Source organism: Cyrtonyx montezumae, unplaced genomic scaffold, assembly GCF_038088225.1.
Source record: "Cyrtonyx montezumae isolate F1298 unplaced genomic scaffold, pur_monq_1.0 scaffold_7, whole genome shotgun sequence".
In the NCBI taxonomy this organism is placed as follows: domain Eukaryota; kingdom Metazoa; phylum Chordata; class Aves; order Galliformes; family Odontophoridae; genus Cyrtonyx; species Cyrtonyx montezumae.
In genome coordinates this window covers 4,610,541-4,626,953 of record NW_027072078.1, presented here as the reverse complement: position 1 = coordinate 4,626,953, position 16,413 = coordinate 4,610,541, and the positions used below count along the sequence as shown (strand labels likewise).

At 46.1% G+C, this 16,413-nt stretch overlaps 1 protein-coding gene across 1 annotated transcript; it reads right to left on the bottom strand.

Moving 5' to 3' along the window:
• Positions 1-3,542: 3,542 nt before the first annotated feature.
• Positions 3,543-15,895, bottom strand: ACADL (acyl-CoA dehydrogenase long chain). Its single transcript, XM_065751295.1, has 11 exons — positions 15,806-15,895; positions 15,171-15,332; positions 13,262-13,399; positions 12,675-12,839; positions 11,668-11,734; positions 10,541-10,705; positions 9,819-9,920; positions 8,536-8,649; positions 7,044-7,171; positions 5,019-5,105; positions 3,543-4,104 (listed from the first exon to the last, which is right to left on the bottom strand). Exons 1-11 carry the CDS (start codon positions 15,877-15,879, stop codon positions 4,011-4,013), a joined length of 1,296 nt encoding a protein of 431 aa, XP_065607367.1. The 5' UTR covers positions 15,880-15,895; the 3' UTR covers positions 3,543-4,010.
• Positions 15,896-16,413: the final 518 nt, after the last annotated feature.

Below are 16,413 nucleotides of genomic sequence, written 5' to 3'. Positions count from 1 at the left end.
TCCGGAAAACCAGAACATGTCTGTGCATGGGACCAACACTCACTCCCCAAGCAAACAAGGACTTAAACTGCATGCACTTATTTTGTACCTCTGAAAACGTGGAGGCTATTCAAAAAATTGGCAGCACAAAATAGCATTCCCCTTGAGGACTCCATCCCCTTTTGGAACAGCCTGAAATGTCTTAATCACAACGAATGCCATTAGTAAATTACACTAAGTTTGCCTAGTTTGAGGCAACTTTTTCTCCCCCTTTTCAGGGAAAGATGGAATGAAAAGGAAGATCAAAGTACCTCCAAACTAAACCACTATCATTAAACCAAAGAGAGCCAGACAAGCCACCTGACAAAAGACATTACGCTACAATACAGCTAAAAGGTATGAAAAAATGCTTCCTAAGAGAAAAATCTCACAGCTCTAACTTGTCAACTTCACACAGTGGCTGTGCCCCGAGGAAACCCTGTGAGATGCTTCAGGTGTGTTCCTCTCATCTCAGTGACATCAGAAAGACTTCAGAAAAGCTGCTGCGGTCCCAGGCTCAGTTCTTTGGCATTTCTCCAAGGAGTTCATGCACACACACCCACCCACCCCAAATGTCACTGGTGAAAAAGCAAAACAAAGTATGAGCTGCAAAAAAAAAAAAAAAAAGAGGAAAAAACATGGTAGAGTGAGGTGCTCGACTCCACGGAATGGTACAAATTTATGTTGACACACTTTATTTCATTTTGGTGGAAAACAGCAAAAACAATTTTACTCCACCCTTATTGGAAGCGTGCTTCCAAAGCTAGACCTGATACCTTATAGGAAAAAGAAAAAGAAAAAAAAAGTACGGGTAGGGATGGCAAGCAGCCTTTGGTCACTAGGAAGAACTTGTGTTTTCATTCTGGAACATCTTTTTTGTCACGGGTAAACTATTCCAAGGATTTTTTTTTGTCGTGTTCTACTTACATTTCTGCTGTTCTGATTCTGAAACTGAGCTTTGCTTTTCATCTGTGTCATACATATTTCACTTGGAAGACTAAAAAGTACTTTAAAAAGAAAAGCTGACGTAAAATAGGAACCGGGAAAGGGAAGAAACAAGCACCAGACACACACAGGATAGCGACTGATGTTTAAAGTGCCTTTATGCTTATCCTCCCTAATGCCTTAATTACTCAGCAGGATATAGCCTGGGATTGCAGTTTGCCCCGCCCCACACCCTGCTGCCTTCTCACCACTAAACATAACTTCCAGTCCCTAATCCTACAGCTACACTTGCTTTTCTACAGCTGTTCTGCTTATTCCTACCTTTATGTGACATTTCACAGTTCTAACCTTCTCTGCCCATCAATGAAATCTAAATCCTGAAACTAGTGTCTTCATGCAGGGAATCAGGAGCGCTCTATTAAGAAACACAACTGGCATTCCTTTCCCAGTCTACTGACTGACGCTTTGTTTATAGTCCTCCTGCATTTTAGCTCTTTCCCCCTCTGCATCGCGACAGACAATCTTTTGGGGGATTTCTGCTTGGGAGGAGAGTTGGCTTGCTTGTGGCTGCTTTTTATTTTTGTGATCTTTTCTTTTTTACAACAAGAAAACTTCCAGGGTTTGCAAAGGCTGCTCTGTACCAGCCTTCTCACAAATCAGGATGCCTTTTGTCATCCCAAGTACCTGAAAAGTTCTTAATAATAATGAGATTCCTGGACACCAGGGAGAGATTTTTTTCTTTCTGCTCCAAATCCAAGGGCCTACTCTGCCTGCAAACAGATTCTGGATTAACATATCTGAAACACAACTTGGATATGTGAACTTCCAATGTTCCCTCGCTAGCATCTCAAAAAGCAAAACCACTGGCAGCAGACAGCGTCTACTGAAATACCTAAAACTGAGCTCCACAAGTGTAGAAGTGTTTCGTGCAGAAGAGGGCTGATTTAAAGCCCCTTTAAGGGCACCTGCAGCAGAGCTGGTTTCCTACAGCACCGTGCTGTTTGTCCCATGAGCAGCAGCTCCTCTGAGCCAGCCCCTGATTATCACTGGACAAAAATAAAGCGCTGCCCTGGCAGACAGGCAGGCTGGGGCCACGGAGCTGGCTTTGGGCAGCTCCTCTGAGCCGTGCCCTGCACAGGCAGCCACATGGGGACAACTTTACCCAGATCACAACGATGTTACGGGATTGTAATGGCTGAGAACACAGAGAAGAGCTCACTAGCACGGCGTGTGTGTGCTGATGGAGCAGTCGGCAGCCACGGCTGCAAAGGAGATGCAGGTCCCAGCGGGCACGTCCTGGTTACGAGTACGGAAGGAAAAGGAAGAAATCCATATTTAGTACACCTGGGACTGCTCTTCCAGAGAAGAAATTACCTCAGCGGGCAGCCTTTGTTTTCAGTTCAGCTACTCACGAGGCGCATTTAAGCGTTTCAGCATTTGGTTCTATTAATAGACTGGGGGAAAAAAAAAACCAACAAAACAAACCCACAAAGAAAAAACGCAACCTCAAGCACAGCAGGGTCACGCCGGACACCTCAGCCCCCAGCAGCCCCGATCAGAAAATCAGAAGGGATGTACTCGTGAGAGAAGAGAAGCACGGTCACGTCCCGCTGCTGCAGCCGGAGCGTTCTGACAGCGGTGCGCGGCCCCGCGCCCTACAGCTCCACGCGCGCGCTCCCGAACACGTCCGGCTTCCGCGCCGCGAGCAGCGCGTCCCAGCGCTCCTCTCCCCGAACCCCGACAGAGAGCGGAGCTCCAGTCAAGGTATCGCCATTTCTCCTCTCAGGATCGCCTCCTTCGCTCCGGGCCGGCTGAAAACTCCCGCTCCGGGCCGCGAGGGAGGCGGAGCGCTGCGGGGCCCCGCCCCCGAGGCGTCGAGCGGCCGGGCTGAGGGCGGCGACGCGGCCCCTCCCCCCTCCCCCACGCACCCGGACCGTTACCCCCCCGCGCCGCCCCGCCCCCACACGCTTCCTTCCTCGCGCATGCGCGCCCGCCGGCGCCACCGCCGCGGGAACTAACCGCCGCCCGGCCGCGGCGTCTCCCCCTCCCCGCGCCTCAGCGCCGCGCTCCCCGCGGTCGCCCGCCCGCCCTCGCCCCGTCCCGTTCTCCGTCCCCCCCCCCCCCCGCCGCGCCCCGCGCTTGCCTCCGCACGGCGGTTTCTCCTCGGCGGCGGCGCCGCCTCCAGCCCGCGCGGCGCGGCGCCCGGCGCGGCTCCCACTGCCGCGGTTGAACAGTCCGCGCCCAGCTAAAGCGCGGCGCGTCCGCGGGGCGGGGTCTGCCCGCCGCCGAGGGGCGGGACGCGGCCAATCTGCCGCTCCCGCGGGCGGGGCCGGGCCGGCCGCCATTGGCGGGGCTGCGGGGACGATCCGCCCGCCGTGCGCGACCCCGTCCCGCCCGAACTGCGCCGCGCTGCCGGGGACGCGCCGTGCCCCGGCGGGCCATAAACGACGGGGAGCGGACGGAAGAGCGCTGCCCCGGCCCCTCCGCCACCGAGCGGCCCCCGCCTGCGAAAACACCGCGGCCCCTGCGGCGCGGCCTATAAAGGAACACAGCCGAGGCTCAGGGCGCACAGAAATGCTTTATTACATTTATCCAAAACGCTAACGACAAGAAGGCACAGAGGTTAAATGCACATCACCCTCCCCACAGCGGTGACAGCAGCAAGCACCCGTGTATGGTCTCCTCACATCACAGCAGCAGCACGCTCCCACCTTCTCCATCACAAAACGGCTTCTTTGGAGGCAAGATTTATTCCCAAACAGCAAAAGGTACAGTCGGTGTAACGGCACTCAGTTACCCGTCACACTCCTTTCACTAACAGGTCCTGGAAATACTCAGCCTCATACAATATTTATAGAACTTACAATTTAAACATTAGAAATCCTGCTTCGGAGCACCCTCTTGTCGCTATCTCTTCACTTAAACAGTCTTCTCTCCCTTGAAAAAGTATGATACGCTACGTCCATTTCCTTTACTTACATTCTGATGTCTGTGGTGTATTAATCTAAAAGTGTTCTGGAAAGTTCTCCAGGAAGCTGGCACCTACACTAGTTGTCACCAACAATGTCTCTGGCAATCAGCTCCTTCATAATCTCATTGGTGCCGCCGTAGATGGGCTGAACACGGGCATCCACAAAAGATCTGAGGGGAGAAACAAAAAAGGAAAGATTGGATGAAAGATTCCTCAGCTTATATGTACCACCAAAACAGAAAGGTAGCAAGTGCCTGTTTTCTCCACACCTGCCATAAGTGCAAGTATTAGAAAGCAACCTTACGCATTCTTCGATTACATCTAGAATAAGAGATCTAAACGTATCAGTTTAAAAAGTAAAGAACTCTAAATTATGACAACTGCTGTTTTTGTGACTTCTATCAAAATTAACTCTTCAAAATAAGCAAACAAAAAGCTCTACCTGTGTTACTGTGGCAACAGAATATACACTAAACAGAAAGAAATAAGTCATCTTAAGACTGGAAATAATCTCTGAAGTCCCTTCCAACTCAAGACATTCTACAGCTCTACATACCAGGAACAATTAAAAGCTCTAACCGACCCAGAATTCATAAAGCAAAAAAGAAATCGGGAACAGCAAATCCTTCTCTCTCCAAGAAAACTCCCCTGGTTTTTCATTTAAAAGGGTGCAAAATGTGAACGCAACCACTCACGGTCCTGATGAGGCAATTTGTTATTCTATAGCATTACGCAAGCTTTAGGCTGACCAACATTTCCATGCGTACACATTAACTGCAGAAATAAAAACCATGCAAACCAGCTCCTTCTTTAACAAAAAAATAAACACTATTTTTCAATTGGTATCTTCTTGTACAAGAACAATCCTATTCTCTGAAAAAGAGATGGATTGCTCAACAGCTTCTGAATTATTTGGAGAATAAAAAAAAAACAGCCTTGTGCAGACATCTGTACAGATGATTGCCTTTCAATAAAGACGATGAGAAAAGGAACAGTCAATCAGTACCAACACAAAACAACTGACAAGTAGATGTAAGAAGTGCTGCATTTTCTTTGGCCAGCAGGTCTGAAATGGTGCACTTACTTTGCAATCGGATACTCCCACATGTACCCCCAGCCTCCGTGCAGTTGGACACACTGAGTTGCTATGCTGTTTTGGAGATCAGACGCCCTTAAATGGTCAAGAAGAAATTTGTTTTTAGAAGGATGCACGCTATGAAAAATTAACAGATACAGATAAGCTAACAAGGCTAAAATATACCCCAATGTTTTTTCCATACAACCGATTTAAAGCATTGGCTGCTCAAATACTTCAATTGTGAGAGACTTTCCTTCCTCCTTGTTGAAAAATTAATATATTGAATTGAAAAGCATTAAGATTCGTTCTCTGTGTGGAAAAGCCTTCAGAGAAGGGAAGCTTTCAAAACAAAAAAGCCTGTTTACGTTCCTCACTGGCCAGTTAACTTCTTTTGTAAAGTGTGTTGGTATATCCTCCTCATCAAATCCTGCTGTTCCACGCTCTTTGAATATAACCATCCTCACAGAACAGTTTATTTTCTTCAAAATACTTTACAGCTCTCGACTGTCAAAAATACTTCCATTCTTAAACGGGACCACTCACTGCAAACTACTCCCTCACTCTAGGATTAAGCATCTTTTTTTTGAAGCATTCAGTTTAATGAGGCTTTCCGCCAGATGACTGCTAACACACCATCTGAAGTCAACATCCTGCATCTCAGCTTCTGGGAAGCTATACACTTCACGATATTTCGATCAATGAAAATCACAGGCAGAAGAACCCATGGGATTTTAACTGCATTAGAAGTTCAAGCAAAAGTTAAGTGATGTGGGAAAACAAACCAACAAACAAACAACTTAGGTCCAGAAAAAAACAAGAAAACAGACCTTCAGTGTGGCAACAGAAAATGCTGGCCATTTGAGTCAACTCCTTTTCATTAAAGGACACAAAATCATAAGCAAAATGAATAGGAGACTGGCTCTTGAAGCATTAGCAATTCTGCATTCAAGCACCTTCTAAACCATGTAAGGGATTTATGGAACAGAGCCACCGAATGCTACTAGGGAACGGGGAAATCCACAACAAACTGTGGTACTAACACATGAGGGAGTGGGGGGAGCTTCTAATTCCTTGCTTTGGAAAATGTGTTGAGGAAGTAAGCCTACAACGTGAGCTGGCACTAGCTGTTTCCTCCTCCTCAGAGCCGAATGCCTCCGCTTACGTACCTGGTACTTCTAGGTAAGTAGTGCCAGAAATAGCATCCAAACCAAATCCTTCCTTTCATTGTAAAGATCCTCTCTGGATTCCCTTGGCATTTTCTGTGCATTACCTCTACAATTATTTCTGAAAGTTTAGAATCTGAAAAATCTGTCTCCCCTAGGCTATTTGTTAATGTCTGGCATACTTTTTCTCCTATCTTTGCAGGCAGAAAAAAAACCACCAAAACATTCAGAATAGAAATTCCTGTGACACATCTCTTAGATGCTTTTAGTCATCCAGATTTCCCTGGTTAAGCCCCAGTTAACAGATAACTCCACCAAGTGTAGAGGCAGAAAGGGAGGAGGAGTTCTGGCCAATAAAGGAATGAACTGTTTAGTCTCAATTACAGCAATAGCTGTAGCCAACTATTTCTTCCCGAAACCAAACAGCTTCAGAAAGTGGCTGGGCCAAACAGCTACCAATGCTAAGTAATGCTAACTAAAAAGTATTCTAGACTGCATGAGCTTCAAATAAATTTGTGATTAAATAGATGATTTTCATTATTCGTTTGATAACTGCTTTATCTGAAAAGCGATGAAATGCTCACTCGTGTTTGAAGCTGATCTTATTATTAATGGAAGCCTGTTTTAAAAGCACGCAGCTACTTTGAAACTGATCTTCTAACCAGCACTGGCTTTCAAAATAACCAAGGCTGCTGTTGATTACTCCACTGAAGTTAAAGCTAAAGGCCTCTCTTAGAAACCAACAGTGTTGTTATTAATCAGACAGTAATTTTATCTTTTGTTTAAATCAGAGCAGTTCAGTGCTTTTATTACTAGACTCCTGTCAAGATCGTGTAAGTAACACTTCCAAATTACTTGAACTACATACCAGTACTTTGCCATAGAAGCTGTGGAGGAGTCCAGGCGTTTTTCTGAGTGCAGCTGCAAGCAGTTGTCCAAAAAAGCTCGGCCCACACAAATGTTCGTTTTCATTTCTGCCAACTTGTGCTGCACCGTCTTATTTTGGAAGCAGACAGAGGAAGCGGAGGAAAGAAAGAGCAGAAGCAGTACTGTTTTTACGCTGTATTTGAAGTAGAAAGCGAAGCATTTTCTAGAAGCATTTCTGTTAGAAATCACTGTTTCCAACAGCTTTCTATTTTTAAATCTAAAAGCAGTTTGTATTCTATACAATTATATCTTTGCCAGTCTTTTTGGGGAAAAATCACTGCTCTCCAACTCTACAGACCAACTCAAAACATAACATCACAGGGAACCCCCACAAATGCCTGGGAACAAATTCCTGGAGGGTGCTGGGAGCTCTGCTTTTCTCTGCTGTGGGGAGCACACTTTCAGCAGAGTTAGTAACATGTTATCATGCATCGGCTGCACCTGCTGAGCATTCAGATCTTCAGAGTTTAAGTGATGTGCAAAACATTTTGAGCAAGAATGAAGGAAATTTTAGACCAACCATCAGAAAGTTTCCTTGCAAATGAAGCAAAGGTACGGAATTGAATTCCTCCATGCAGAAAAAGCTGTGCCCACCGACATGCTTGCTGAATGTTTATGGCAACAGATGAGAGCACAGTGAGGCAGGAAGGGGTGCCTTTCAGCAGTGGTGATCGTGGGTCACCTCCGCTGGGGCAGCTTTTGACGAGGGCAGCATGCAGGCTCTTAATTCATTGCAGGTGAAAACGCATAGCTAATGGTAGTGACTATGTTGGAAGCAGAGTTTTGTGGATGAGAATTTGAATACCAGAGTATACTGTGCACACTGCATCTGTTGTGGTTTCCATGTAAACAGACCTTAGGCATTACATTTGGAGCAGCCTACGTGTACGTGGCCCAAGACAATCCCTTTCCACTCAATGCAGCCCAGCAGGTGAAGCCCATTGTGAATGAAGGATACCCAAAGCCACTAAGGCAGCAATACCACCGCCTGGTGGCAGTTCTGATGGGAAGGGGGTCAGAGTCACTACTCACGTTGCTGCACAGGCACCAAGTTTTTCTGTGTTCTATCTATAGGACTACTGGCAAATACAGAAATGCAAGCAATTGAAATATAATCTGTGATTAGTGACTTCCGATGGTAAAACGCAAACCTAAGAGTAACCAGCACAAAGCCAGTAGTTTCTGCCTGCATGTTTTCCTTCCAAAAGCATCACTGCTGTAGGACTCCTTACTGTTAAAATACAAGCACTGTCTTTTGTGGCTTTTGAAAACAACGGGCATGAAAAGAAACAGCAGCAAAAGGGCAGCAACAAAGCCTCTGCAAGTAGCCCATTAATAACAGTCCAGTGACTTCCTGCTTGACATTACACGTAGACAAATGTGTATCAGTTCCTCTGTGCATCTGTTTCACAAGTCTCCCTGATCAAACTCACCTGCAAGTGTGCAACTGTCTTCCCAAATGCCTTTCTTTGCCTCACGTAATTCCTTGTTTCTTCAAACATGAACTCACAGCTGGCAAGAGCCATATCAGCAATTATCAGTCTTTCCTTTAGAAACACAGAATCACAGAATCCAGTAAAGTTAGTCCTAGACCTCTGCTCATTATATGCACATACATAAGTAGACAGTTGAGAAAACAGACATTGAGTGTTGTTCATTAAGGGAGGGATGCAGAAGTCACATCGGGGATCAAACCAGACATACTGCCTTAGTGAAATTAGCGACTGGAGCAAACATTTCAATGTCCAAAGCCCATTTGAAGGCTTTTTGGTAATTTTTATGGTAGAACACTGTCCCAGTAAAAGATACAGGTAAGCCACAGGACTCTCACTGACTGAAAGCTTAGCACCAAGATCTGCTTTATTATCAGTTTATACTGCTCAGTTACAAAAAAAAACCCTGCATTTAGTAACTTCAATAAGATACTTCTTAAAAAAGAAAACCTACCTAAGAACTGTTTTTTCCCCCCTTTCTCCAACAAAATGTGTTGATAAGCAAAGTACAGAACAATTACTTCTAGCACTATTACTATCATGTGATGCATCCCACAGAATCTGCTTGTATTTGTTTCTTTGAAGAAGTAAAAGATTTCCTTTAATTGGCTTTCATGTCTACTCACAGCCTAAAAGGAAACAAACATGATCTCTACCAGATGAGGCAGTCATAGTTTGGACAGAGCACAGTCAGGTTCTGAAAAGCCACATTACCTCTCTTTCCTCCCAGATCGTTCCAAAACTTCAGCAAGTCAATCTCTGTTATTTTCACTAGCAAGGTATTTGGGTAACTATTTGTTTACTTTGCTTTACGGATAAGGAAATAATTTATTACATCCTTACTATGCTTCTACAAGCAGAAAGGCTAAGACAGCAGTGTTTGCTTTTTTATTTGAAGAGAATGCCAAATGCAAAGACTTCCAAGCAGTACACAGTCTGCTAAAAGAAATGGTTCCCTGGTAGAAATGCAAACCAAAAAACACCTGATGTATTTTTTTTAATCTAAGCTAGGTTCTTACATAGCTGGGCTTCTGGCTTTGAGCTAATGAGATGTCCAATTCCCAAAGAATTAGGCTTTTTAGCACCAGAAACAGCACACTTCAGGTAAAGAGCAGCAGTATCCACAGGATGCTGCCCACACTTGGCTCTCCTAGATCCTCACAGCTATAAAAAGTTGTGTCCATGGTCTTTCAAGAGACAGCAAACATTGTCACTGCTCTTACCTGAGGGAGCTCTGCCATCAAGTAATAGAAGCCTCCGTTCTCTTTCCCAAGCAAGGCACTTGCTGGCAACCGCACATCTTCAAAGAACAGCTCTGCTGTGTCCTAAGATTGTAAAAGCAGCAGTTCATAGTTTGAAATTCTCACTACTACACTCCACTTTTCCTTCTCCCCATTTTTTCGCTTTGTCACACTGAGTCTTAGAATCGTTTAGGTTGGGAGGGTCCTCCTGAGGTTGTCCATCCCCCTCAAAGACGGACGAAGCAGTCAAAACACCTTAGCAGTTGAGGGTCTTGTCCTGTTTCACTTCCTGAAGCTCCCAAGTGGGCCCCACAACTGCTCTGAGCCGCTGGTTTCAGCGTCACATCACTTTCGTGGCATCTTTTCTTAACACCAACTTAAGAGTTTCCACAATTTAACTTGTGTCTCTTGCCCTTTCACTGTTTCTACAGCCATCCGTTGGGTAGCTGAAGACAAATATGACCCCTTCCTTCCAAGCTTTTCTGGAGTGAAGAAATCAAGCTGTCAGCCTCTCCTTGCACACCATGTACTTCAGACTTCCATATGGAAATCTCAGTAATACGTACTTAGTAAGTATAATTTTTGTGCTCTAAGGCTTAAGTAATATCACAGTTCCATTTCATCTGTACTATGCTAGTGCCAGGCACTGAGCAATTTTAGACTTCCTCAAAGTCTGCTATGTGTTACAGGTCACATGAACTTACTTGAGCTTTGAGGCCGATTTTCTGCAGCTTGCGTCCTTTGATGAAACCTTTTGTTCCGTTTTCCACCAGGAAAAGGCTGATTCCGTGAGCAGGAGATCGGGCCTCTCGGTTGGTAACCGCAACCACGATCACCACGTCACACATCCAGCCATTAGTGATGAACACCTGGAAAAACAAAAACCAACGCAAGACGGAATAATGCAACAAGCTGGGTGGATAGAAACTAGAGCTGAGATCATCGAGCAGCAAAAAGAAAACCATCTGTGTGTGGATGCTTCCACAGGTAAGCTGAAAGGTACGGTTTAAATGCCTACAGGTATTTTAATAATTCAGGAAGATGAAGTGCTTTAGAACAAGGTCTGTCTAATAGGAAATAACATTATTTGAGGGGCACTGTGTGGTCACAATTGTGAAGTGAAAGGATGCATAGACCTCTTTCTTTTGTCTGCCCCCCGCTGAAGAAGGAAGGAGTCATCAGGTGTAGACATACAACGAAAAAGAGGGGTTCTCTTTTTTAATAATTAAACAAGTAAGGCATAAAATGCAAAACCACCGATGGCCTCCACTAACAACTGTTTTGAGAGCTCTGCAGAATGATCCATCCACCTGTCAAAATGACTCATCCTAACTCCACCAGAAGAGATAAGCAATCTCTCCTGCTTCACTTCAACCACACATAATGAGCAAATATATTTACAGACATCTGTATGTACAGACTTACTTGTACACACCAACTTTGTACCAGCTTGAAAGCATGCACGTAACATCTAATGTCGTTCTCCTAACGTGAGCTTCCGAACTGATTCCGCAGCCTGCACTGTAGTACAACTTTTCTCAGGCCACAGAAAGTTTAACACTGGTGTTCAACCTCAGCAATGAGATACAACACCTGTTCTGCTTATACTGGACTTCTTAAGTTCAAGTAAAAAGAAAGCCTTTAGATAAGATTAATTAAATACTATAAAAAGAACCCGTTTCCCATAAATAGCTGAAAACAGAAATATAGTAAGTCTACAAAAAAAAAAAAAAAAAAAAGCAAATGGCAGAAAAAGAAAAGAGAGAGGAAGGACACTCCCTGAGTGCCTCTTCCCAAAGGCTATGAGTGGCATACACATCTGTTTGCTTACCTTACTCCCATTAAGAATCCAGTCACTTCCATCTTTTTTTGCATAAGTCCGTACTCCTTGCAGGTCACTAGAATGGAATTCAAAAGACCCTTCAGGGAGCTGTAATTTATATCTTGAGTGCTACCCAAAAGTAAGTAGACTTCACACCATCGAGACATGCAGTCAGTGAAAATGCACAGGAGGATAATGGTACACAGTGAAATGGTTTGCAGTAGCACAGAAACCAAAAGCCTGCTGCAATAAGAGACAAAGGATGTGTGCAGGTATTCACGAGCATGAGGTCCCATTTTAACCCATCTGCCTGTGGAAGCTGATGTAATCAAGCACTGATACCAGAAGTCAGCATCTCCTTACAGTGCTATTCTTTAGAAGAAAAATGTCAGACAACACATCTTCTGCACATGCTCAGTCTTAATGAAGAGGCTCTGCAAAAAGACATGGCCAACATCCACTGTCTGTGGAAGCATGACACTAAGAGGTTTTGCTCTTCACCTGTTCTTCCGCTGTGGAACAGTTCAGATCATCTGTGTCCACTCAAACTGTGTGCTGTCTGCCCTTCAGCAAAGGAGCAACATCTATCTTCTCGAAAGGATTCAGACAGTAAACAAAAAACAACCACCCCAGCATTTTGTTTCACAACCAAAATTAATACTAATGAGGTAAAGTCATCTTTACTGACGTAACTTTCTCCTGGTTGCATTTCATATTAAAGGTATATTCACAAGGAAAGCAGATAATTAACCGTAAGCTCAGACTATTGATGGAAATACAGAGCATGTTTGTCCATCGTGAGACAATAAGGAAATTGCCTCTGAGCAAGTATCCTGAACTGGCAAAGCTGCAATAAAGCGAGCTGTAAGTCTGAGGCCCTCTCTGTTCTAGAATATTGTCTAGTTATCAGGATGACCACGTAACCAGGATGCTCATGATTTTATTTTATTTTTTCCACTGATAAATCAGTAGACAGCAAGTAAGGATATAACCATGTCTCTTTATTCATAGCTTACCTGCCAGCCCCGGGTTCTGTCATGGCTATAGCACCGATACACTTGCCTGCAACCATCCGAGGAATAAAGTGTTTAATCTGTTCTTCAGAGCCATAATTTGCAATGTAGGGCATGACTATATCGGAATGAAGGCTGAATCCTGGGCCAGTACAGTTGACGTACATCCTGAGGAGTGGGGAAAAAACAACGCATCAGGCAGACGCACTACAGAAACTCAAACACTGAACTTCACACCTTCACAGCACAGACCCAACACCGAAAGCAAGCCCTACAACACAGGGGTCTTGGACATAACATCAACTCAGGGCATTTGCACAGTTACTCAGAGAACGTATTTTCACAGCCAGATTATTGTGTAACCTACCAGACTAATAAAAACGCTTCCCTCAAACACCTAGTCCTAATAGTAAAGCACAATGATATTTATTACTTAAACAACCACTTGAAACACATAAAGCTGAAGGGATTTGTGTGTTTAAATTATTGATTTCTGTAAGCAGTGAAGGAATCTTTCAAAAAAAGCACACAAAAAAGCACAGTCTATCGATAACACGAATCAACCTCTTCCTGAAGTGTCCAGTACTTACTGTTCCTCCCAGAGCACAGCTGAGGAGAGAATATCCGCTCCAATGCCTCCATGTTTTTCAGCAATAGCAACACCCAACAAACCCTGTTGTCCAGCTTTTTCCCAGAGCTCTCTGCTCACCTGGCCATCCTTCTCCCATCTGCAAACAGCACAAGAACAGAGATACCCATTACATTCTCCACGTGCTTTCTCTCATTTGTCTGCTGCTTAGTGCTAGAGGGCCCACAGCAAGTTTTCACTGCCTGGTGGAGAAGCTTTCAGTTTCAGCAACACACAACACAGCACACGGCGTGCTGAGGCAACTGTGTTTCCCAGCTAAGAAGTGGTAGCTTAATGACAGGTTTTCCATTCTTCAGAATGCCACTAGCATTACACAGATACCAACTATATAACGCATCTGAACTCCTGTTTCAACATATAAACCTGATGCCCATTTAAGACTGGTTACCAAAGGCTGTGCTGCATCTTGGTCTGAGCACCAGACCAGGATCTAGGAGATTCAGTCACAACCATATGCATAATTACAAGTAGGTCTTCACCTTCCTGACACCCCGTTTTCCCACTGAATGGATATACATGCATCAATTTTCAAAACATTCTGATTCTTAAAAAGCATTTCCCACTGATAGTAAAAAAGCACCAATGCATTAGCAACCTTTCTATAAAATACAAAAACATACAAAATAATACATATTTAAAAAAAAAACAACACTCCTTTTTCACTTAGTACTGTACCTTGGTACATTACTGATGCTGTAAGGTGTTACTGTTTGTGAATAGACATCTAAGGCACATCTGCTGTTAGCCTGCAGACTGTAAGAATCACTTGTTCCCTGAGAAATAGCACTCTGAGTTCACCAACGCACCAGAAAGCTGGATGGCCATTAATGGCCAGCTTTTAATAATATGATTGACAGATCGGGTCAGAAAGACTCCTCTGACACACCCTTGTGCAGCAGAGCTATACCACAGCACTTTATCCGCAGTTCATAATGCATCCTGTCATACATGCTTAAGCTCATTCCCGGAGTTTCTGCTCCTGCACTAGAAATCTTAATCAATTCTCTCTAAAGATCATCATTGTGGGTTTCTTTTTTTTTTTGCCCCCTACTGTCAGGGTCATTGCTGTTCCAATGTCACCCATCACAAAAGCATTTGCTCCTCATGCTCTGATGCCACACCATTCTCTCCATGCTGGCCCAGCCAACTGGTACACTATGCCTGAAGCCTACTTGTTTATTTGAAAGGTGTGAGAACAGAATGGTTCATAGGTCTCTGCAGTGATGTAAGAACACAAGTCCAACTTGTTCCAGTCATCTGAGGAAACAGCTCTGTCAGCACATAGGATCATAATTAACCTTGGGCAGATGTAATACTTGCTCACAAAGCTGCACCAGAAGTCTTTCTAATAAAAGATGAAGGAAAACGTGACTCTCTCATTGAAGTGGAGGGGGTACACTTCTGTGGAAAAGAGATTTCCAAAGAAGGAAAAAAAGATGAAAATTAACACCACAATAATATTGGCTGCCACGTTCTGAGTAATACATAATCCACTTTGTCATTCTGCATGGATTGTATTTGCAGGGTGTATTACAGTAGCCCACGCACAGTGTTACTGCATTTAGGATTACAGCAGGATGACAACACCATAGCCACCTCTACCATCAAGACACCGGTGTCAGAGGTCATTGGCACAAGCAGGGATACACGGGCTGCTACTCTACAAACTGCAGGTGCCCTGCTCATAAGCCTGCAACGCATCTGCCAGCTCACAGCCATCACTATTGAAAACAGACATCTCGTTCATCTCACCACAGTGAATAACAGCTCAAAGTGCTTATTTTGGGATGGGGTGGGGAGGGAAGAAAGGAAATGATCTGGAAAACCAGAATGTTTAAAAGGGATCTCACTCTGCGTGAAAAGGCAGCACTTCCTCCTGAAAGAACTTCCTGGCGCTCTCCCTGAAGATGTCGTGGTCCGACGAGAAGATCCTGCGGGTGCCGATGTCGGTGAGACGCTTGGCAGAAGAGGGCTCCGGGCGCTTGGCGCCATGCTGCTCGCTTAGGGCAGGGCTGGAAAGGAGAAGCGAACACCTGCTCGGACACGGGCACACTGTTTTTACAGCCCTTCGGAAAGGAAGGAAACATCTGCCTAGCAAGCAGATTATTTATACAGCCACTTACGGCCCTGCTGAGCTACATCTAAGACCGCCGTTGCTCAAGCAGGGCGCGGGGCCCGCTGGGCACGCAGCGGAGGGCCGCTGTTCTCCCAGCCCCTGGCACGGTCCAAGGGTGCACAAGGGCAGCGGGGCCGCGCATCCTCCCGGCGCGGCGGGGCGGACAAGGGCACGGCCCTGCGTCACCCGCTGTCAGCACGGGACTCGCGGCCCTGCGCGCGGACACGAAGTGGGGCAAAGGGCGGCCATCCTCTGCCCGGTGACAGCCGAACCGGCACGCAGGGGAGGCGGACCTCGCGTAACCATCCCCGCCAAAGCGCCCACGGCCACGCGGCGCAGCCCCACTCCCACCCCCCCGCTGCCGCCGACCTGGGCTGCGAGGAGAAGGCGCTCCGTCCGGCGGTCCGCAGGAGCCCACGCAGGCGAAGCAGCCGCGCCGCCATCTTGCGTCAGGGTGGGGCGGGGGCAGTGCGGGGCAGCACACACCGAGCAGCGCTGCGGGGGGGGGAGAGGAGGAGGAGGAAGGCGGCACCGCTGTGCGCGCGCCGGGGATGGCGGGGACGCGCCGCGCCCGTGGCGGCCGTGTTGTCAAAAGGAAGCGCGTGTGTTCCGCCGAATGAGTCACGCGATCCCCCGCGGTACGATTAAGCACGTTCGGGTTACGAGCTCCTCCTAATCTGCCCTGTTTACAACGGGATTAGGATAAAGCTGTTCGTATTTTTCCATAAACGCGGTTTGGAAACCGCGTACAAAGCGATCCTTCGGCTCGCCGCGGGGCGATTGCCGCTGAAGCCGTGCCCGGAAAGCAGATGTTGCCAGCTAGCGGTCACTGCCACGAGGAGCGGGTTAGTAGGTAACCCGCCGAGAGAATCCCTACATTCTAGGCCTTTCTGCGCTCCAAACCCGTTGAGAAGTTAACGAGGATCCCTGGTTTGGGGTCAGGAAGGCTGCGCCTCCGCCGTGGGCCGGCAGGTGGC